Genomic DNA, 22,301 nt, shown 5'->3' on the forward strand with positions numbered 1-22,301 from the left:
TGAAAAAAGTTACACTTGTGGCCAATATTTGAACATATTTTATAATGATTTTTTAAATATTCGTGCATTGATTATTAAAGTAAATACATAGAAAATTGCAATTTTTTCGATTTTCACCTATTAGTAGTTTAAGTTGTTATTCCCAGTAGCAATTGTTGAAGTACATGAAGGTAAAAGTGTACTTTTTTTTTAATCTTGATTTGTTAACGAATATCTCTCTTTTTCCATTATGTATTTTTCAAAGGTGACTAATGTAAAAATTGGTTGCTCGATAAAAAAAAAAAGTATTTTAAAATACTGCCTTATACTTGATTGATTATTTTTCTATTGAATCGATGACTTATGTTTTCTTTAAATAATTTTATTCACCAACCATTCTTTACATTAGTTAAACATTATGAAAATACACAATAACTGATTAATTCATGTATGTTCATTTTATTTAAATGTCTCTATTTGCAGAATTTCCAAAAAAAAAAAATCTATTGTTAAATATTATTACCGGTATTTATATTTCCAATATTAGTATTTTAGTTTTAGCTTTCTCTGGTTTTTATGTTTGTATATTCTTTTTTACAGCGTTTAAAGAATAAAAAAGGAAAATATAGTTTTATCCCTTAAAGTTGGACATGGTAACGGAAATAATAATTGAGGATTAGCGACGCAATAAGATAAAAGGCGATTATTTTGAGGTAAATGTCCAGTGCGCAAGTAATTTTCTCAAAAAAAATAAAAGAAAAGAACATCAATGACAAGTCATTTTGTATAAACCTCTCGCCCTTTGCCATAAAAAACCCTAGCCTCGCCCTCGCCCTCGCCCTCGCCCTCGCCCTCCTCGTACTGGTCGACACGGAAAGCGACATGGCTGATGGATTTCGTCTTCCTTATTATGGCATTGAAGGGACTAGGATTGGTGATTTCTTCGTATCGAATACAGAAATCGGTATGGGAAGTGGTGGGACCACAGTGTCCGAGGGCTTCTGTCGTGATGGCACACCTGTGGCTGTAAAGCGTTCAGTGCGGGGTCATCGCACTGTTGTCTCCAATTGGATTCCCCAATTGATGACGTACGAACATCCAAATATTGTTCGGTATTTGGGATTTGAATTCGACAAGGATTTCATCTATCTTCCTCTGGAGCGCTGTACTTGCAGCTTATATGATTTGATTCGAGTACTCTCGGCCTCTTCAGACCCTTCAGATTTCTCTGTCTCTCTTGATGATCCACCAGAAATCTGTCTTGATGATCCACCAGAAATAGTTAAGTGTTGGAGCAAGTTGAGATGTATTAGGGATTCGATGCAGATTGTTAGCTTGTGGACTGATGGTGGTCTTCCCTCACCCTTGTTGCTGAAACTGATGAGGTAATAGCTTGCTTACATATGCCTACGTGACTTCAGATGCATCTCATAGAGTTCACTACCTCCGTGAACCCTTTTTCGCTTACATAGATTTTGCATTTCTAGTTGCTGAAACTGATGAGGTAATATTCAAATTGTTACGGATTTGTATCTGTAGTGACATTGATTCAGAAACATTCTCATAGAGATCACTACCTTCATGAACCCTTTTTTGCTTACACAGATTTTGTATTTCTAGTTGTTTTCGTATGTAAATCAATTAGGTACTGTCTATTGCGTAGTGATTGGTTTTCCCATTTCGGTAGATCTGGTGCACCTTCCCTCTTTTTGATTGGTGAATGCTACAGAATCTTTATGCACCAATAAAGTAAATGATGATGTGATTGATACGGCAACAGATTCCTATGGAGTTCACGTAAACACTTGAAACAGTAGGATATGGCTTAGTATATTAATTTTGTTTCCCATGACTTTGATGATTTTGAGTGGCCAAGATACAATTTGGTTGCATGGTTGGTTTGATTCATAATGTCTACTCTATACAGGGAGGTGGTATCAGGACTTGGCCATTTGCATGACTTGAAAATACTCCATCGGGACTTAAAGCCTCAAAATATCTTGATCACTGGGAAACCATTAGTTGCGAAGCTATCTGATATAGGAATTAGCCATTCCTACCTTCATGGATCTTCCATCACCAGTAAGTGCTCATGACAGCTTTATATAGACCTTCGATCTTCTTTTCCTCAAGATTGATATGTGCATAATCATCTCCAGATTCCTGGCTAAAAACATTAGACTGACAATTTAGTTGTTAGAGCAATCTCTTCTCCTATAAAAATACATCAAGTTGCTTTGTATATGGCATAGTTTGTGGAGATTTAACGCCACTGTCTCCATCTATCATATCAATCTGTATATTGTCCTAGTGGTGATGGCTTTTTGCCTTGCAGAATGTGGTAACTTAGGATGGCAAGCACATGAGATGCTTCTTCCAGGTGGGCAACATACTTTGGCAAATGATATGTTTAGTTTTGGTTGTGTCCTCTTCTTTTGTGTCACTGGTGGAAAACATCCATTTGGCAAACCTGGAGAATGTTGCTTTAACATCAAGAACAACACAATGGATCTATCCTCGGTGGCCTCCATACCGGAGGCTCATGATTTGATATCGCGTTTACTAAACCCGGATCCTTTATTGAGGTGAGAGTGCTCTTTCATTGAGCTAATTGACTTTTGATTGTTATAGAGATGGCCCCAATTGATTCTTTTGAACTCAGGAAGTCGATCCATCTTAGCCTTGTTCACGTAATTGATTTATCCAAGCATTTTGGTCAGTAGTTAATAGCTCTTAGTAATTGACAGGCCAAAGGCATCAAAGGTGCTTCACCATCCATTTTTTAATGATGCCAGCAATTGAGTGAAGGTATTTTTTCATGATGCCAGCGATAGAGTGAAGGTACCACACTCCAAGGATGCTCCAAAACCAGTGAAGGTACTCTCGCTCTTTCTCTCTAGAATTGTGTTAATATCCGTAGCTGCATGCATACAAGGTTCATGCTTTGATGTTTATGGCAGGAGATCGGACGATTTCCTGCACTCTTGATGGAGACCTATAAACTGGTGTCTCGATTCTGCAAAAAAGAAGATGTCTTTGGGAAGTTCTTGAAATTTTTTAAGTGATGTTTTCGCTTCAATTGCATGTGCAATTCGCACGAGTTTTAAGAGGGAAATGTGCATTTACTTCATCTAATCTTTGAATGAAATCTCTCTTTACCTTTTATTGCCGTAAAAGAAATAAATGACATAAAAAGGATAAGCTATTAGTCGTTCTTTAAATGTTTCACAGACGCAAAAATGAATTGGTGCAATTTTCTTCCTTTGATCTTGTAAAATCCCCATGAGCTAAACCTTCGCATCAACATTAAAATCCCTCTGAATGCTTCCATAATTGTGTGAATGCTTCCATAATTGTGTGAATGCATTCATATAGTTAGGTGGGTCATGGAAAGGTTTCAGGTAATAGCTCTTAATAGAGAGAGGCGTGAGGGTATATTTCATTGAAGGGTGGACCCAAAAGCGAGTAATGATGTTAACTTGGCTTACTAATACAAATTATGTGCAGAATTACTCACAATTTCATGTTTTGCATAATTCATACATAATCTTTACGGCCTAATTCCCTTAAAAAAAGCCAAACTTTAGGTCCAATCCAAATTTTGCCCCTGACTTTTATTTTTGTTTAAACGAAATCACCAACTTTCACTCTAGTCCCATATATGAGGATAATTGTCAAACGAGTCCCGCACCTATTGCATGACTCCCAATTAAGTCTTAAACTTTCAATTGTGCCAATTTAATCCTAAAACCTTTTAATTTAGTCCTAAACCTGTTCTTTGGATAATTCGACGAAAGGACTACATTGACAAATTGTTAAATGGTTTAGGATTAAACTAATAAATTGTCAAAACGTTTAAGACTAAATTAACACAATTAGAAATTTTATGACTAAATTAGCAAATCGTCAAAATATTTAGGAATAAATTGAAACAATTAAAAAGTTTAAGACTGAATTGAGCATTTGTACAATAGGTTTAGGACTTTTTGGACAACTTTGCCGCCAAATCTGTCTAGCGTCCAAAATCGGCACCGGTTTTTTTCAAAATTGTCAATGTCGGGAGGCTTCTATTGTTCCACATAAAGGTGATGGTGTTGGTGAAGACACATGTTGTCATAGTGAACTTGTAACTGGCCCATATATTGATCATTTTGAAGAAACTGGTGGTGACTTTTGGACACATGGCATATTTGGGGTTATAATAAAATTCTGTGATTTTTTTAATGCAAAAAAATGTTCTGATTGGATTTATACTTAAAGTTGAGAACTTTTTAGGGAATTAAGCCTAGTCTTAACTCATATTTTACTCGATTGACGAGATGAGTTAGAAATTATATAGACTCAGTATCTACTTTAATCTCCCCTTGAAAGATTTTGTATTTACTTAGAAATTAATTTCTCTCCTTCAAAAAAGTCACACTTACGGAAAATGTTTGAACATACTTTATTCGTATCTTTGATTACAAAAGTAAACACATTGAAAATTGCGAATTTCAATTAGCCAAACCCGTGTCATTAAATTGAGTGTAGAATCGATATGATAATTTTAATTAATTTCTTGCACTCTCTAGTAAAAATCCTTGTAGAAGAAAGCAATACTATATAAAACCCTCCTGGACTTTGGGATTTGTACCCGTCTACCTCTAAATTTTCACCTATTAGTTTAGTTGTTATTCCTCAGTTATTTGTTCATTAGCACGTGTTGATGTACATGAAGGTAAAAGCGTAAATTTTTTAATCTCAATTTGTTAAGGAGATCTCTCTTTTGCCATTTTGTATTTTTAAAAGGTGACTAGTGTAAAAAATGATTGCTCGATAAAAAAAATATTTTAAAAGATCAGCTTATATTTTGGTTGATTATTTTCTAATGAGTCAATGACATCAATTCGTTTTATGTTTTCATTAAGTATTTTTACTCACAAACCATTTTTTAAATTAGTTAGACATTACCATAATACCCAATAACTTATCAATTCATGTAAGTTCCTTTTCTTTAAATGTCTCTATCTGTAGAATTTCCAAAAAAAAAAAAATCTATTGTTGAATATTATTTCTCGTATTTATATTTCTAATATTAGTACTTTAGTCTTAGCTTTCTCTGGTTTTTATGTTTTTATATTTTTTTACAGAATTCGAAGAATAAAAAATCTTCTGACAAAACAAAAGAATAAAAGATGAAAATATGCTTTTATCCCTTAAAATTGGACATACCGACGGAAATAATAATTGAGGATCAGCGACGCATCAAGGAAAAGAAAAAAATCTCAACAAAAAAAGAAAAAAGAAAAAAGGAAAAAAAATCAACAACGACAACTCGTTTTGGATAAACCTCTCTCGCCTTCTGCCACAAACCCTAACCTAAGCAGTAAGCACCTCTCTCCCTATCCCCTAGGCGACCAACTCGTCGACACGGAAAGCGACATGGCTGAGGGATTTCGTCTTCCTGATTGTGGCATTGGAGGGACTAGGATTGGTGGTATCTTCGTACAGAAATCGGCATGGGAACCGATGGGACCCCGGTCTTCGAGGGCTTCTGTAATGATAGCATACCTGTTGCTGTGGAATGAATAGTGCGGGGTCATCTTACTGTTGTCTCCAATTGGATTTCTCGGTTCAGGGGAGACGGACATCCAAATGTTGTTCCGTATTTAGGACTTGAGTACGACGAGGATTTCATCTATCTCCCTCTAGAGCGCTGTACTTGCAGCATGTATCACTTGATTGGAGCGCTCTCGGCCTCTTCAAACCCATCTCTCCCGATGATCCACCAGAATTAGTTAAATATAAAAGCAAGTTGAGAAATATTGGGGATACGACCCAGGATGTTAACTTATGGATTAATGGTGGTCTTCCATCACCATTGTTACTGAATCCGAGTCTAACTATTATGGATTTGTATTTGTAGTTTGTATTTGTACTTCTCTTCCCATGTAAATCAATTATGTATTGTCTATTTCTTAGTGATTGGTTTTCCCTTTTTGGTAGAATTGGTATACCTTCTCTCTTTTTGATTGGTGAATGTTACATAATCCTTGTGCACCAATAAAGTAAACGATGATGTGATTGATACGGGATATGTAATTTTGTTTCCAATGATTTTGAGTAGCCAAGATACTATTTGGTTGCATGGTTGGTTTAATTCATAATGTCTACCCTATACAGGGATGTGATATCAAGACTCAGCCATTTGCATGACTTGGATATACTGGACTTAAAACCCAAAATATCTTGATTACTGGGAAACCATTAGTTGCTAAGCTATCTGATATAGGCATTAGTCGTTGTTGCCCTCATGGTGGATCTTCCACTAGTGAGTGCTCATGACAGCTTTATATTGACCTTCATTCTTCTTTTCCTCAAGATTGATCTATGCATAATCTGAATCAATCATCTCCAGATTCCTGGCTATTTACATTAGACTGACAATTTAGTTGTTAGAGCAGTCTCTTCTCCTAGAAAATACATCAGGTTGCTCTATATATGGTATAATTTGTGGAGATTTAACACCATTGTCTCCCTTCATTGACCGGTGAATCTGTCATATCCATTTGTCTGTATATTGTCTCAGTGGTGATGGCTTTTTGTTTTACAGGTTGTGGTACCTTAGGATGGCAAGCACATGAGATGCTTCTTCCTAATGGGCAACATGGTCCGGCAAATGATATGTTTAGTTTTGGCTATGTCCTCTTCTTTTGCATCACTGGTGGAAAACATCCATTTGGCAAACCTGGACAACGTGCCTTCAACATCCAAAACAACACCATGGATTTGTCCTCGGTGGCCTCCATATCGGAGGCTCATGATTTGATATTGGGTATACTAAACCCGGAGCCTATATTGAGGTGAGTGCTCTCTCCTGGAGCTAATGCATTTTTAATTTGAACTCAGGAAGTCGGTCCATCTCAGTCTTGTTCATGTAATTGATTTATTTGAGCATTTGGTGAGTAGTTAATTATTTTAGTTACTAACAGGCCAAAAGCATTAATGGTGCTTCACTATTCGTTTTGGAGTTCAGCGGAGCTTCACCAACCGTTTTGGAGTTCAATGTTGTCTCGATTCGACAAAATGAAGAAGTTTATCAAGTGATGTTTATCAAGGGTGCTTAGGAATGATGCTACTTTTACCTCCACATCTTTCTACGACACTAATTGTATTCCTGGTTTGTTTGAAAATTACGATGGCATGGTAGGACCTTCGTTTTCTTACATTAGTGCAAAAAGCTTGCAACCAAACCAGCATTATGGAAAATTGGTCTCTATGTGCTGCGTTTGTTACGAACTGAGCTGATCGTGTTCGGTTCCTCTTAGATTTACGTTCATCTCGTGGATGTACCGTATGTTGGGTTCGGTGTGTACCAGTATTGTCAACATGCCATCAATAGTGGGTCGTAAACTTGTTCCAAGTGCCCAAGGAAAGCTTCAGAGGAGGTAGCTCTTGGAAAAGTCATTGTGAGGCAACATTAACTTTTGTAATCTAAAGTGATGGGTGATATAGTCTGCCTAATGGAAAGCAAGTCACTGTTGCCTCTGTGGAGCATAATTTCGGTTTGGAACAACGTTGTCTGTGGTTAGTTGCTCTTCCTGTTCCCAATTAGATTAACTGCTTTATCATTTAGGTTAAAGGGAACCTTAGGGGTATGTTAAATTTTTTGTGGCCCTTCAATTTCAGCGCATTATCTTTTGCAATCACTGTAATTTTGCGTAATTAGAGACCATGCATTAGAGTGCATTATGTCAGTTTCGGAACGTTCTTGAGGAGCAAAAGCCACAAATGGGGTTGAAGTAGAAAGCATCAAACCGTGCATGAACGACTCACATTCTGTATATTACCCACCGTAATCGATTGTGAAGATTGTATACATAATGGATTTTTGGGGTTGTCTCTTTACTTCCTAAGCAGCAAGATAGCGAGAAAGAACAAGACTAACATCAATGCATGCAGATGGGACATGGGATACTGGAATGTACAGGGAATCCAATTGCCCTCTCTTTAGGGTTTTATGAGTCCTAATTGACTGAAACATATAAACAAGGTCTTCAATAAATGAGAACGAATCGAAGCTATGTTCAAGGAATTTTCAGCTCAAGATCGGCATGGCTGATCCATGCCTTGTGCCTTTCAAAGAGGTCTCTGAATGCTTCTACAAACTTGCCGTGCACCTCTTTGACCTGCCAAATGGAATTTGAGATCATAAGTAGCAGTATAAACCACATGGTAGGTGTCAAAATTTGTTAGATCATATCATTAAGACACTTAAAGCATCCAATTTTTGGAGTTGTTCAGAAGAATCAGTGCAGAGCTCCATTCTTGTTGTGTTAATGTGAAGTCAAGTAAAAGAAAAGCAGAAAAATATATTCAGAAGACAAAAACTGACAAAATTTGTACATCTTGCTTTGTGGGTTTGGAGGTTTTGTTAAACTCAATGGTTCTACCGACCGCCACATGCATCGGCTTTTGGACGGGCAAAGGAGACCTATGAAGAGAACCTTGTAAAACACTATGGGATGTGTGCGTGCGTTACAGTTCTACTATAGACGTGTGACTCATTGAAAATCATCAACCACCCCGCAATCTCATCTTCTTAATTCAGCAAAGAGAGTCATACATACCCAAAAATTCCCCAGAAGAAAACTGGGGTAAACTCATTTGCTCTAGAAAGAGGATAATTGTCCAAAAAGTCCTAACCCTAATTTATGAAGGCCAATTCGGTCCTAAAATTTTCAATTGTGCCAACTTAGTTCTAAAACATTTGACGATTTGTCAATTTAGTCCTAAATCTTTTGACAATTGTCAAAACTTCAAAAGGTTTAGGACTAAATTGGCACAATTGAAAATTTTAGTACTAAATTGGCAAATCGTCAAAAGGTTTAGGACTAAATTGGTACAATTAAAAATTTTAAGACCGAATTAGCTGCCATACATTAGATTTAGGACTTTTGGGATAATTTTGCCCCCAAATCTACCTTGCATCCGAAAATGGTCACTGGACTTTTTAAAATTGTCAACCAGGAGGCTGCTGTTGTTCCATATGAAGGCGATGATATTGGTGAAGACGCATGTTCTAATAATGAACTTCTAACTAACCCTCATGTTGATTATTTTGATGAAAATAGTGGCAATTTTTGGACATGTGGCAGATGATGGATTATAGTAACATTTTGTGGTTTTGTTTAAAGACGAAAAATGTTCGGATTGGAATTAAACCCAAAATTGAGAGGCTTTTTAGGGAATTAAGCCCATTCTTAACTCGTATTTTACTCGATTGACGTGATGAGTTAGAAATTACATGGACTTAGCATCTACTTTCATCTCCCCTCAAAAGATTTGGTACTTATTTAGAAATTAATTTCTCTCCATCGACGAAAGTTGCACTTATCGCAAATGTTTGAACATACTTTATATTGAATTTTTTCAATATTCGTATCTTTGATTATAAAAGTAAATTCATTGAAAATTGCAATTTTTTACTAGCCAAACCCGTGTCATTGAATTGAGTACAGGAATGATATAATATTTCCCATTAGTTTGGATTTGTACCCCATTTGTTTAGTTGCACTCTCTAGTAAAATCCTTATAGAAGAAAGCAATACTATATAAAACCCTCCCGATCTTTGGGAATTTTTTTTTTTGTCAACGATATTTGGGATTTGTACCCTATTATTTTAGTTGTTACTCCTCGGTTATTTCTTCATTAGCATGTGTTGAAGTACCTGACTTTTAAGAGGTAAAAGTGCAATTTTTTATCTAATTTTTTTAATGAAATCTCTTTTTTCCATCATGTACTTTTAAAAGGCGACTGATGTAAAAAATGGTTGCTGGAAAAAAAAAAAATAGAAGATCGCCTAATACGTTGGTTAATTATTTTTCTCATGAGTCGAAGGCATAATTTCATTTTATGTTTTTTTAAGTAATTTTACTCACCAACCATTTTTCACATTAGTTAAACATTACGTGTTGTGCTCAAGCGAGCGATCAAACAATAAATAGACAGAACAAGAAAATAAATCGGACATCGGACGTATGTGGTTCGGTCGTAGAAACCTACGTCCATGGAGAGAACAGCAAATAATTCCATTATAGATCAAGCGATACACAAAGATTACAAATCACGCTCGAGTCACTCAAATACTTTTAGTGTTTCCCATCCCAATTTTATCCAATAACTCACACAATATTTAGCCTCTCAATTCCTCATGAAATAATCTCTCAATTTTACAAAGAAATTGCACAAATCTTAAAACCAAGATTTAATCGCCTATGCAAACACTAGCAGATATTGACAAGGATGTAATTAACGAAACTTGAAAACCCATGAATAAAGTTGCCTCTCTGCATCCTCCGTGACTCCCACAATTGAATATATTTATAGGTCAAGTTCACCGAATATTGCTCAAGTTCAAGTCCTCGTTGGACTTTCCAAATCTTGATTGTAACTTCAACTTGCATTAGGAAAGAGGATTTCACGTCCAGTATCTCAGAAAAATTCGGTCAACGAAAGTGCACCGACTTTTCTTTTTGGAAGTCTTCTTTTCCTTGTTAGAGTCCAACGTCACCTTGCACTCTTTAGTCAAACAGAAATCTAAATTTCCACGGTAGATATCCAAAAATATTCAACTTTTGGACTTTATTTATTAATTTTCAAAATTCAAATTTTCACTTCAGGCTCAAATTCGAAACACATTTTGACAATCTCCACATTGGCTCGACGTTTGAACTAAGTTGCAAGAGCTTCGCTAATAATTCTTACTTCGCTGCTACTCTTCCACAGCCTCAATGGACTCAACCGCCACAGACGTCTTCCAAGTCCAAGTTGCGCTTGACCTTCCTTAACCGCCATTGATGTCTTCCAAGTCCAAGCCGCGTTTGAACTTCGCTATAACCGTGGATTTCATCAGAACACTAATCGCACGTGAACCTTTAACTGCTCCATAAGTACTTTCTAACACAACCTCCTCTACCACGGATAAAGCAAAACCATCATTGCATCCATATATGTCAAGAGACCGAATACGTACCTTGTCAAATTCAGCAGATTCTGCAACTGTTGGCTCTACTGGCTCCACCTCTCTACAAGCATTATACGTGTCGATCACTTCACTAGTATCCGCCACCGCATAAGCTTCCGGTTGCAACTCTACCTCAAGCCGAACACCGTCCAGATTCGTATGGACACTGCTATAATCACTCTTGTGATGTCCCAAAATTTCGATGTCCGTAAGATAACTTGATTCGATGAATTTTAATCATGAATTCCAGTCTAGTAAATAATATTGGATTTTTTGAGGATTAAAGGATAATAATTGGATTATCCCGATACGTCGATCAGAAAAAGTTAAGCCCGAGTAGTTGAGCCATCGTGTCGTAGTACCGAGACCCTTCGCGCCCGAACCTAGCCCCGTCCGAATTCTAGTTGTGAAATTACCAATATGTTCTCAATCATTTGTGCCAAATGACTAAGATGTCCTTAATTTCCACATTACATTTTTGCCCTTGGATATTATCCATATCAAACAAAAGACATTAATAGGAATTTGACATGTGGGCCCCACCCCATTAATACCCCTCATATCACTCTCTCTCTTCCCTTTTTCTCTCTCTTCTCTCTCTCCTCGCTCTCTCTTTCCCTCACCCTCACCCACCGGCAAACCCCATTTCCCCCTCCCCCTTCATTTTTTTTGCAGCAACTCCACCCCACTACCACCATCTTCCTCCTCCTTTCCTCTTCATCAGTCGCCCCTCATCGCCACCTCTGTGCTCCGTCGGTCGCCCCAAACCATGTCGTCCCTCTATTGCCGCTTGGCTAAGCTCCGCGAGCCCCGTCGTCCACCCGCGAGCCACAACCCACCTAACCCCATCGCCCGTTGTCGCTCCCGCCCGGTGGACCGCCGCTCACCCGTGGATCGCCTCACCAAACCACTCGAACCACCCCACCGATCACCTCACCTCTCCGAGTTCAAGCCGCCGCCACCCGCGACTCCGTCATGCTGCCCGTTGCACCCTTAGCCACGGCCCGCCATGCCGACCCGAGCTACCCCTTAGCCAAGCCCCGCGATCCGGCGACCCCGGCCGCGTGCTACGCCGCTCAAGATTGTCCACGTGCCATCGCCGCCGTCGAGTCGCAAGCCCCGGTCGTCGTCGCCGGACAATTTGTTGTGAGTTAACTCCTCATCTCTAATTAGGACGTTAATTATGTTTAGGGGATAGATTAGTTTAAGTTAATTGTAGTTAGTTTAGAATAATGGTGGTTGGGTTAGTTTAACTGTGGTTAGGTTAAGTTAACTTTAGTTAGGTTAAGTAACCATAATTACTTTTAATTAGTCATGGTTACTTTTAATTAAGCGTAGTTACTTTATTATTAACTATAGTTCCTTTGGTTTAACCGTATTTACTTTAATTAATCTTGGTTACTTTATTTAATCGTGATCGGAATAATCAATTGAGGTCGAGTTAGCTAATTATTGTGGTGCTAATTAACTATGGTCGGATAAATTAATTGAGATGAGTTGACCGACTATAGTCGGGTTAATTGATTATTATTATTATTATTATTATTATTATTATTGGGATAATTAATTACATTTATGTTAATTAACCTTGGTCGGTATAATTAATTATTATTAATTAATTATTATTGGGTGATTGTTTGGTGATTGATGTGTCTCTTGATTGTATATATATGTACATGGATATGAGGATTAATCACCTATCTTAGAATATCGTGTTTCTTGGAAGGAGTATGTTCATGTGACCATGTGTGAATATCCTGTTGCATTTTTAAGCATGAAAATGGCATTGAGCTGAGTTTTGAGCATGATCATGTGTGCATTGGACTACATGCAAAGATATAAGCAAGCTTGGTTGTCTAGCGTGCTCATATGGTCACATGATGGGTACCGTCACCCGAGGGTACTAGGGAACGATACCTAATATATACATCCCGAGGGTATTAGGGAATTATACGGCTTATTGGATGCACGACGGTCTATGCCAGCGGAAGTTCAAAATCACACGGCTGGTTGGATGTTGGTCGCGGCAAATTGTCGACCGACGCTCCTTACAGGAATTCCCGATATATTTGGGTCGGGGGTACCATGGGGATTATCGGTCGCTATCGCCAAAGGAATAAGACGAAGCTAAGGTCATGCCGTTGGTGCTGAGTGGCCGTTAATAACCAAAACACGTGTTATGCATTGTGTATGAAAGTTTATGATGAGTGTTACGGTTGTGTGTCTTGGTTTGTGTGTGGTTGAATGCCATGTTGAGTACTGCATAATATGTGAGCTAAGGCGGGGTAAGATTACATGTGACTGATAGTTGATTGTTGAGTTGCGTCTGATCATGTGATAGTTAGAGCATTGCGAGAGTCACACGCTATTGATTTGTTATCGATATGTCCCGCGCGTTTAGGCTGCCCCGAGCGAATCAATGCCCCGCTCGGACTTAGGCGTTGACTCACGGAGATTTTATATCTCATTCGTTGTTGTTAACCATTTTTCAAGACCTTAGCTTTGGAGAGTTTGCTCTGTGGAGGACGTGGATGTTGACCTCCCTCTTTGAGTAGTTTGGAGTAGTGGTAACCCCAATCCCGACCTAGTACTTTTTGTTGGTTGTCGGAAGTGGCCCTAAGGTAGGGCTTGCGTATACGTACTTTCTAGGGTTAATAGTAAATAAATAAAAAGGATCTTTTACTGATGTTGTGATTTGATTGCCTATTGTCCTATTCCCGTTATTTTTATTATTGTTTCACATGCACTTAATTGAAAAATAAAATGAATGGGTCGACGACGCACCTGGGACGTCGCCATTAAATGATCTAAGGCGTTTGGTAGGGTTGCTGTGTATCCGAGAATCGGGGCGTGACAACTCCTAGCTACAAGTATCGGAGACTCTTCGAATGTAACTTATTTGCCGATAACATGTGAATTTAATTTAGAGCACCACAACCGATAATCACGTTCACATTGTGTATAGCCCAAGAATATACACTTTCTTGTCCTTCCATAAAGCTAGCCATCATTAACACGAATATAATATTGGCAACCAAATATTCTAATAACAGAATAATCAACAACGTAACATAATCACACTTCTTCGAGAGTCCGACATCCAATTGCTGTATGAGGATCTATTCATTAGGTAGCTCACCGTACTAATCGCATCTGCCGAGAATCTCCTAGCCATACCAACAATAAAGAGCATTTTATGAGCCTTCTCTAGTAATATTCTGGTCATCAACTCTGCAACATTTTGTGGTTCATTGGCACTAGTGTGTTGTCTCACTATGCCTTCTTTCAAGTAGAATTCGTTTAACAGCTCTGAGCAAAACTCCATACTTTTGTCAATCTGCACATGGTTGATTGTTTTACCAGTCTCTTTTTTTTTTATTTTTATCAAAGCTCTCAACTGTCCGATCCCGACAACAGTATCAAACTTGTGCTTAAGCACAAACACCTAAGTCCTCCTCAAGTAGTCATCAACAACTATTAGCATAAATCTGGCACTCTTCCCGGAAGGAAATCACGACAATCTATGAATATCCAAGTGAATTAATTCTGCAATCTCTATGATTTCCATGACAATCACACTAAACTACACTTTTCACTGTTGATCTAAGTCACAGCACATGCATACATTCGGTTCACAAGCAATATAACCACATAATAATTTTTTTTCACTTAGAACCTTCAAGCTTCTCTCGCTAATGTGCCCTAAACACATATGCCACAATTCTAACTCGGGAACAAATGCATCCGACGTCTCTGCGGCGAAATTTGTCATTGTCTCACATTGAAGTTTATACATGCCATTGTGCTTGATTCCTTTCATTATCACCAAGGCATCTAGAGTAATTTTCAAAACGCCGCATTATGAAGAATATCGACATCCAGCTGAATTTAGGGCACTCAAGGAAATCAGGTTTTTCTTTAACTCTGAAACATGCCTCACTCTAGTCAATGTTCTCACAATACCATCATGTATTCTAATTCTAACATCACTAATAACTACAATATCGCATTCAGCGTTAGTCTCCAACCGCACTTTACCACTATCCATGCATTGATAAGTAATAAACCAATTCTTATTTAGTGTATCATTAAAAGAACAACCAAAATCCATGATCCATCCGACAAACAACGAATCCTCAGTGTGAGACAAGACAATATTAACATTATCCGAATTACCGTCGCCTACAATTGCAACATCATCCGCAGATTCAACTCTAATTCCCTTACCCTTCTCATTATTCAATTTAAAGCAATCCCTTCTAAGATGCTCCCTCTTGGCACAATTCCAACGGACATCATCACTAGTCTTAAACCGACTGTGTCTATTATGGTGCATACTACTTCTGCTAACACGAGTATCAGTTCTTCCTCTATTTTTACCTACTAAAGTAGTAGACACGGATTCATTAGATTCTCTCATACGAATGTCCTCACTCAAAAATAAATCATGAATCCTACAAACATCAAACTTGTTAATCCGGAGGAATTACCAATAGCAGTAACATCAGTATTTCAGCTATCGGGTAATGAGGATAATATAATCAAAGCACATACCTCGTCTTCAAAGTCAATATTAACTAAACTCAATTGAGTAGCGATCAAATTGAATTCATTGATATGATTAGCAACCGACGCATCTTTGCCCATCTTCAAATTAAAAAAACGTAACATCAAATAAACCTTGTTGATCGTGGAATGCTTCTCGAACATATCGGACAAGGCTTTCATTAAACCCGCAGTGATCTTCTCTTTGACGATATTAAACGCGATGTTACGAGCTAATATTAGCGAATAATACAAATCGCTCGTCTATCCAACGATTCCCAGTCGGCTTACTTCATTATCTCTAACTTCTCTCCAAATAGGGGCAAGTGCAGCTTCATCCGATATAGATAGTCCTCAATCCGCATCTTCCAGAAACCGAAGTCCTTCCCCTCAAAATCCATCGATTTTCACTTTTCTTTCTTCTGTCACCATCTATTCGCTTCAACTCAAGCAAACATGGCTTTAATACAAATTGTTGCGCATAATCAAGCGATCGATAACAATAAATAGACATAACAAGAAAACAAATCGGACACTAGACATACGTGGCTTGGTCGTAGAGACCTACGTCCATTGTTAGAGCAGCAACAAATCTCATCATAGATCAAGCGCTATACGGAGATTACAAGTTACGCTTGAGTCACTCAAACACTCTCAATGCTTCCCAGCCCAATTACATCCAAATAACTCACACAGTGTTTGGCATCTCAATTTCTCATGAAATAATATCTCAATCTTACAAAGAAATTACACAAATCTTAAAATCAAGATTTAATCGCCTATGTAAACACTAGTAGATATTGGAAAGGACGTAATTAAGGAAACTTAAAAACCCACGGATGAAGTTGCCTCTCTGCATCCTTTGCGACTCCCACAAGGTCAAGTTCACCGAATATTGCTCAAGTTCAAGTCCTGGTTGGACTTTCCAAATCTTTACTGTGACTTCAATTTGCATTAGGAAAGAGGATTTCATGTCCAGTATCTCAAAAAGATTCGGTTAATGAAAGTGCACCATTTGGCTTTTCTTTTTTGAAGTCTTCTTTTCCTAGTTAGAGTCCAACGTCACCTTGCACTCCTTAGCCGAACGTAAATCTAAATTTCCACGGTAGATATCACAAACATTCAACTTTTGGACTTTATCTATTAATTTTTAAAATTCAAATTTTCGGTTCGGACTCAAATTCGAGACACATTTTAACATTACAAAAATACACAATAACCGATCAATTCATGTAGTTCCTTTTCTTTAAATATCTCTATTTGTAGAATTTCCAATAAAAAAAATCTATTGTTAAATATTATTACTGGTATTTATGTTTCTAATATTAGTACTTTAGTTTTAGCTTTCTCTGTTTTTTACTTTTTTATATTTTTTTGACAGCATTTAAAGAATACAAAATGAGAATGTACATTTATCCCTTCAAATTGGAAATGATAACGGAAATAATAATTGAGGATCGCCGACGCAATAAGATAAAGGACGATTGTTCAGTACCTTCATCGAAATTTTTGGAGGGGCGTGAGTAAATCTCTAAAAAAAAAAGAAAAAAAAATTAACAACGGGAACCCGTTTTGGTCTCTTAATTAATTCATCCGGCTTTCATGATTCCCTTCTTGTGTGTAGGGAAGGTGGATCTTAATATAAATGCTATATCGAGCATTGTTGCCACAAAGTATATTGATGAGTGTACTTCGTAAAATGCGTAGTTTCTTTATCGAGGACGACATGGGTGTACAAATTTTCAGCTCGATTAGATATGACAGCTGAGAAAGGGAAAATTTCAAAAAAGGGCCCCAATTGCCTTTGTTTTCTCAAATAAAGGCCCGAAATGGACATTGTTTCAAATAAGGGCACGAAATGCCTTTATTGTGTCAAAAAATGGCTTGAAGTGCATATTGTTTCAAAAAAGGGCTTAAAGTGATTATATTAATCTAAAAAAAAGGCATGAGTTACTTTAATTAGGGGTATTTTAGTCATTTACTATTTTAACTTATTTTTTCTTTTTTCTTAAATATTTTGAAAAAAAAGTAAAAAAAAATGGTAACACACGGGCGGGAGGATCGACCTCCCGCCCGTGGTCGCCCCCCCAACCCCCCACCGGTAGTGGGGCAGTGGCTAAAGCCTTCGGGGTCGCCGATGCCTCGGTGGGGGCCGGCAACCCCGCCGACCATCGGCGAGGGCCGCCGGCCCTCGCCTAGATCTGGGAGAGGGTCGCCCTCCGACCCACCGCTTGTCTCGGCCGATGGCCGCGGCCCTCGGTCGGACACGGGCGAGGGCCACCGACCCTTGCCCGGATCTGGGAGAGGGTCGTGACCCTCTCCCGGCTAAGGCGAGGGCCTGTTGGCCCTCGCCGATGGTCGGCGGGGTCGTCGGCCCCTGTCGAGGCACCAACGGCGGGAGGTGTCCTCCCGCCCGTGTTTTTACCTTTTTTATAAAAAAAAAATTATTTTTTGTTTTTTTGTTTTAATTTAATTTAACAAAAAAATTAGATTAAATTTATAATTTTACAAAAACACTTTTGATTGGCCGAAAAATTTGGCCGGCCGGCAAGATGAGGCCCTTATTTGAAATAACCATAACCACTTCGGACCTTTTTTTAGACAATAATGGCACTTCGGGTTCTTATTTGAATCAAAGTCCACTTCGGACCTTATTTGAGAAAATAAGGACACTTGAGGCCCTTTTTTGAATTTTTCCCGCTAAGAAATATAAAGCGGAAGAAGAAATGAAGAATTCTTGTATATTCCAATATGAATAGAAAATGTTACGACAGTATGAAAAATAATCAATCAAGGATATGCAACATTAGACGAGATATATACATAATCCCGACATATATACAAAATAATATTTTAATATTGCTAACATAAACAGATCGTACGGACTATGTTCGGCCGCGTCAGGTTCCGACCACAAGGTGGCGACCCCTGAACTACTCTGAGCGAGATATATTATACGACTCGAATGCAAGATTGGCTGCGCCTTGAACCGAGCGCTTTAGACAATCTACCCCGACCTCTCAGAGTTTAAAATGGGCGTTTTAAATTGACTTTGAATGCATATACCGGGGTGCAACCTTCCGATGTTAAAAAAATCCAAAAATTTTAAAGTAGTAAACGTAAAAGCGAAATGCTAATATATATATATATATATATATATATATATATATATATATATATATATATATATATATATTCTCCGAGGGTCCGAATCACAAATTTATGCAAACAGAAATTCATCTCGGTTGAACAGAATCTATTAATTACGAGCGAATGTTGTTCATAGATGATTGTACTAGAATTGACCTTGGACTCTATTTTGAAAGGGAATGAAAAGAAATGCCACTTCAAGAAGGAAACCATCTCTTGCCCCACGGAGGGCCAAGCATGAACGTTAAGGTTATCTCTTATAAATCCTAATAATAATTAATCTTGATAGCTCTACTGACGTCATTCTTATTAATGAGAATTTACTAAGTACCAACACCTCCATCATCATCTGTTTAAAAACAAAAAACAAAAAATTGGACTTAATATCTTTAAAAAAAAACCATTCAGTATAAATTCTATCTTGAAAGACCGCCATAAACCCTAACCTAAGCACGTCTCTCTCCCTCTCCCTCTCCCTCTCGCCCTCTGCAACCCTAACCTAAGCACCGGCCTCGCCCTCTTCTTCTGTCCCTCTTCCCTGGCGGCCTACTCGTGGACTCGGAAAGCGATATGGCTGAGGACTTTCGTCTTGTCGAGCGCAGCCTTGGAGGGACTAGGATTGGTAAGATTTTCCTAGTAAATGCATACATCGGTAAGGCAGGTGGTGGGACCTCAGTGTTCGAGGGCTTCTACAATGATAGCATACCTCTTGCAGTCAAACGATTCGGACATGATCACCATACTCTTGCCTATTGGACTCCTGAGTTGATACATCCAAATATTGTTCGGTATTGGGGAGTTGAGGACGACGAGGATTTCACATATTTTGCTCTAGAGCGCTGTGCTTGCAGCTTGTATGATTTGATTCTAGCACTCTCACCCTTATCCTTTTTAGAGTTCTGCGTCTGCCCTGATATGTGGGATCTTGGGCGTACGACGTGGATGATGGAGGATGTTATCTTGTGGACAGATGATGGCCGTCCCTCACCCTTGTTACTGAAACTGATGAGGTATTAGTCTAACTGTCACGGATTTCTATTTGTAGTTTGGTTTAATTTGTAATGTCTACTCTATACAGGGATGTGGTGTCAGGACTCGGCCATTTGCATGACTTGGAAATACTCCATCAGGACCTAAAGCCTCAAAATATCTTCATTACTGAGAAACCGTTAGTTGCTAAGCTATCTGATATGGGATCTTGCACTAGTAAGTGCTCATGACAGATTTAACGCTATTGTCTCCCTTCATTGACCGGTGAATTTATCATATGTGTCTGTATATTGTCCCAGTGGTGATGGCTTTTTTTTCTTTTTTTATCTATGTCTTGCAGATTATGGAACCTCAGGATGGCGAGCACGTGAGATGTTTCTTCCTGGTCGGCTCCAAACTCCGGCAACTGATATGTTTAGTTTTGGTTGTGTCCTCTTCTTTTGTGTCACTGGTGGAAAACATCCATTTGAAAAACCTTGTGACTTCAATATCCTGAACAACACCATGGATCTATCCCCGGTGGCCTCCATACCAGAGGCTCATGATTTGATATCGGGTTTACTGAACCCGGATCCTATATTAAGGTGAGACTGCTCTCTCATTGAGCTAATTAAATTATTATTGTTATAGAGATAGCACCAATTGATGCTTTTGAGCTCAAGAAGTCGGTCGATCTCAGCTTTGTTCATGTAGTTGATTTATTTGAGCATTCTGGTCACTAGTTAATTACTTTTAGTAAGTAACTGGCAGGCCAACAGCATCAGAGGTGCTTCGACATCCATTCTTTAGTGATGCCAGCGATAGAGCAGTGAAGGTACCACACTCCACGGATGCTCCAAAACCAGTGAAGGTACTCTCACTCTTTCTCTCTAGAATTGTGATAATATCCGTAGCTGCATGCATACAAGTCTCATGCTTTGATGTTTATGGCAGGAGATCGGACGGTTTCCTGCAATTTTGATGGAGTCCTATAAGGTGGTGTCTCAATTCTGCAAAAAAGAAGACGTCTTTCGGAAGTGCTTGAAATTCTTAAAGTGATGTGCTTTTCAGCTTTGGGGATCACGTTGACGGGCTTAGGACTGTTCGTAGTCATCCTAGTTGGAAATACTTTTATATTATGCTATTGCCTCATACTTTTCTGCATCTTCACTAGCCTTGTCCATTGCACACTAACAACATTTTGTTGTTCTTCATCTTTTTCGTTAGACGTGCTTCTGAACATGCATTTGGGTAATTATTAGGTGCCTTCTGGAGCAGAAATCCACTTCCAGAAGTGCTACCATGCCCACCCCAAGCTGCTTTGACACCAGAGAAGAAAGTACACTTGAGTCAGATAGTCGCACAGTGGAGCATTATAGACTCAATGCAGCTAAAACCAGAAACATGAATACGAGGCATCATTTGATCATGTCGACGACAGCGAACAATGAAAGCACGTATCTACGACAAAACCCTGATTTGCTTTTCCTGAGAAGCAATTTTTCATTTGATAAATGATTTAAACATGCAAGGAAGGGAACATATTGCCATTGAGAAAGATGCATAAGAGAGTCCAGCAGAGCGGCAAGCATGCCAGTCGCCAAACGGGCTATGCCCTCCTGACAGACTGCCAGGATTGTAATGAGGGGTAGATTTCCCAAGTTTCCTAGTGGCAAAATTAGTTAAGTAAACAATAGCAATAATTTTCCTTTCAATTCACGTGAAAAGACAGCCAAGGAACCAGGTCATCATATTTCTTAAGCAGGAATACCTGTCGAACAAGCGGTAATGATCAAGAACTTTATAGGCTCCACAAATGGCTCAACAAACTATGACAAAACAAAATCCAATATGCACCTTCTACTGGAATAGAGTGGGGACATAACTTGCTAGTATGCAAAATTTCCTAACCATGAGATTTTATCCTGGAGAGTAACTGTCTTGGTCAGGCTGGTGAAAATTATCGAGGGTGTGAAGGCGATGAAAACTATCCGCATTCAGCAGAAAAATTAGCCAACAATGAAACATTCCAGACTCTTAGAACATGGAGTTACCACTTAACTCTTCCAATCGCTAAAGCAAACACCACCTATGGTAGTTTATACTTTTTTCAGCTTTTTACCCTGTTCGGGGCCATCCTAGTATCTCAAGGGAGAAGATTGCAACGACTAGTCGCCATAAAAGCTCCCATCATTCAAATGATGAGAACTTGCAGAACCGGCATTGAAACCGTCACGCCCCGACTCTCGAGCCCGCAACATCCCTACCAAATCACTACGAGGTCATGAAGGGTAACGTCCCAGGCGCGTTATCGACCTTTCAATTATATACGCATGCGGAAACGGTTTACTCCCGGACAACATATAAACAAACGGGGATAGCATAGCGAGAAATACATACCAAGGCGGATAATCAAAATGTAACATATACAATCACCGGGCAGAGATGAGCCTTAACCCTACCGAGCTACAGAAAGATATACAACCCCATACTTCGGGGCGGCTCACTAAGACCTCAAAAGGTTACTAGGTCGGATAAGGTTAACTTCTCATCTACTCCAAAAGACTACCCTCATAACTTGGCCTTGGTATCCGCAAAGCTCCATCACTTGGGACACGAAAGTGGTTCCCACAACGGGGTGAGATATAAATC

The 22,301-nt window shown here is 38.7% G+C and overlaps 1 protein-coding gene, 1 long non-coding RNA gene and 1 pseudogene across 5 annotated transcripts; 2 read left to right on the forward strand and 1 right to left on the reverse strand.

Annotated features, from left to right (window-relative positions):
* Positions 1-22,301, reverse strand: part of LOC115744708 — a 93,731-nt pseudogene that overhangs the window by 25,205 nt on the left and 46,225 nt on the right.
* On the forward strand, positions 1,278-20,720 carry LOC115744801 (serine/threonine-protein kinase/endoribonuclease IRE1a-like). 4 transcript variants are annotated; one of them, XM_048284139.1, is made up of 5 exons: positions 1,278-1,364; positions 1,907-2,063; positions 2,317-2,564; positions 20,421-20,520; positions 20,604-20,720. In XM_048284139.1, exons 1-5 carry the CDS (start codon positions 1,300-1,302, stop codon positions 20,706-20,708), a joined length of 675 nt encoding a protein of 224 aa, XP_048140096.1. In that variant the 5' UTR covers positions 1,278-1,299; the 3' UTR covers positions 20,709-20,720. The 4 variants fall into 4 exon arrangements, with proteins under 4 accessions (XP_048140096.1, XP_048140097.1, XP_048140098.1 ...); XM_048284140.1 differs by lacking the exons at positions 1,907-2,063; positions 2,317-2,564 and adding exons at positions 19,759-19,886; positions 20,011-20,254 and having other exon boundaries at positions 1,280-1,364; XM_048284141.1 differs by lacking the exon at positions 1,278-1,364 and adding an exon at positions 1,442-1,483.
* On the forward strand, positions 2,820-12,219 carry LOC115730689. The gene is made up of 4 exons (XR_004014169.2): positions 2,820-3,045; positions 6,868-6,870; positions 8,028-8,199; positions 12,209-12,219. It is a non-coding gene; the product is annotated as an uncharacterized LOC115730689 (long non-coding RNA).

Source organism: Rhodamnia argentea, chromosome 8 (genome assembly GCF_020921035.1).
Source record: "Rhodamnia argentea isolate NSW1041297 chromosome 8, ASM2092103v1, whole genome shotgun sequence".
Classification (NCBI taxonomy): Eukaryota; Viridiplantae; Streptophyta; class Magnoliopsida; order Myrtales; family Myrtaceae; genus Rhodamnia; species Rhodamnia argentea.

Excerpts from the sequence above, each read along its gene's own strand:
- LOC115744801 (XM_048284139.1), top strand. The coding sequence starts at position 1,300 with ATGCAGATTGTTAGCTTGTGGACTGATGGTGGTCTTCCCTCACCCTTG. Across the intron at positions 1,365-1,906 it reads TTGTTGCTGAAACTGATGAG|GGAGGTGGTATCAGGACTTG; the intron begins GTAATAGCTTGC and ends TACTCTATACAG. Across the intron at positions 20,521-20,603 it reads ATGCTCCAAAACCAGTGAAG|GAGATCGGACGGTTTCCTGC; the intron begins GTACTCTCACTC and ends TGTTTATGGCAG.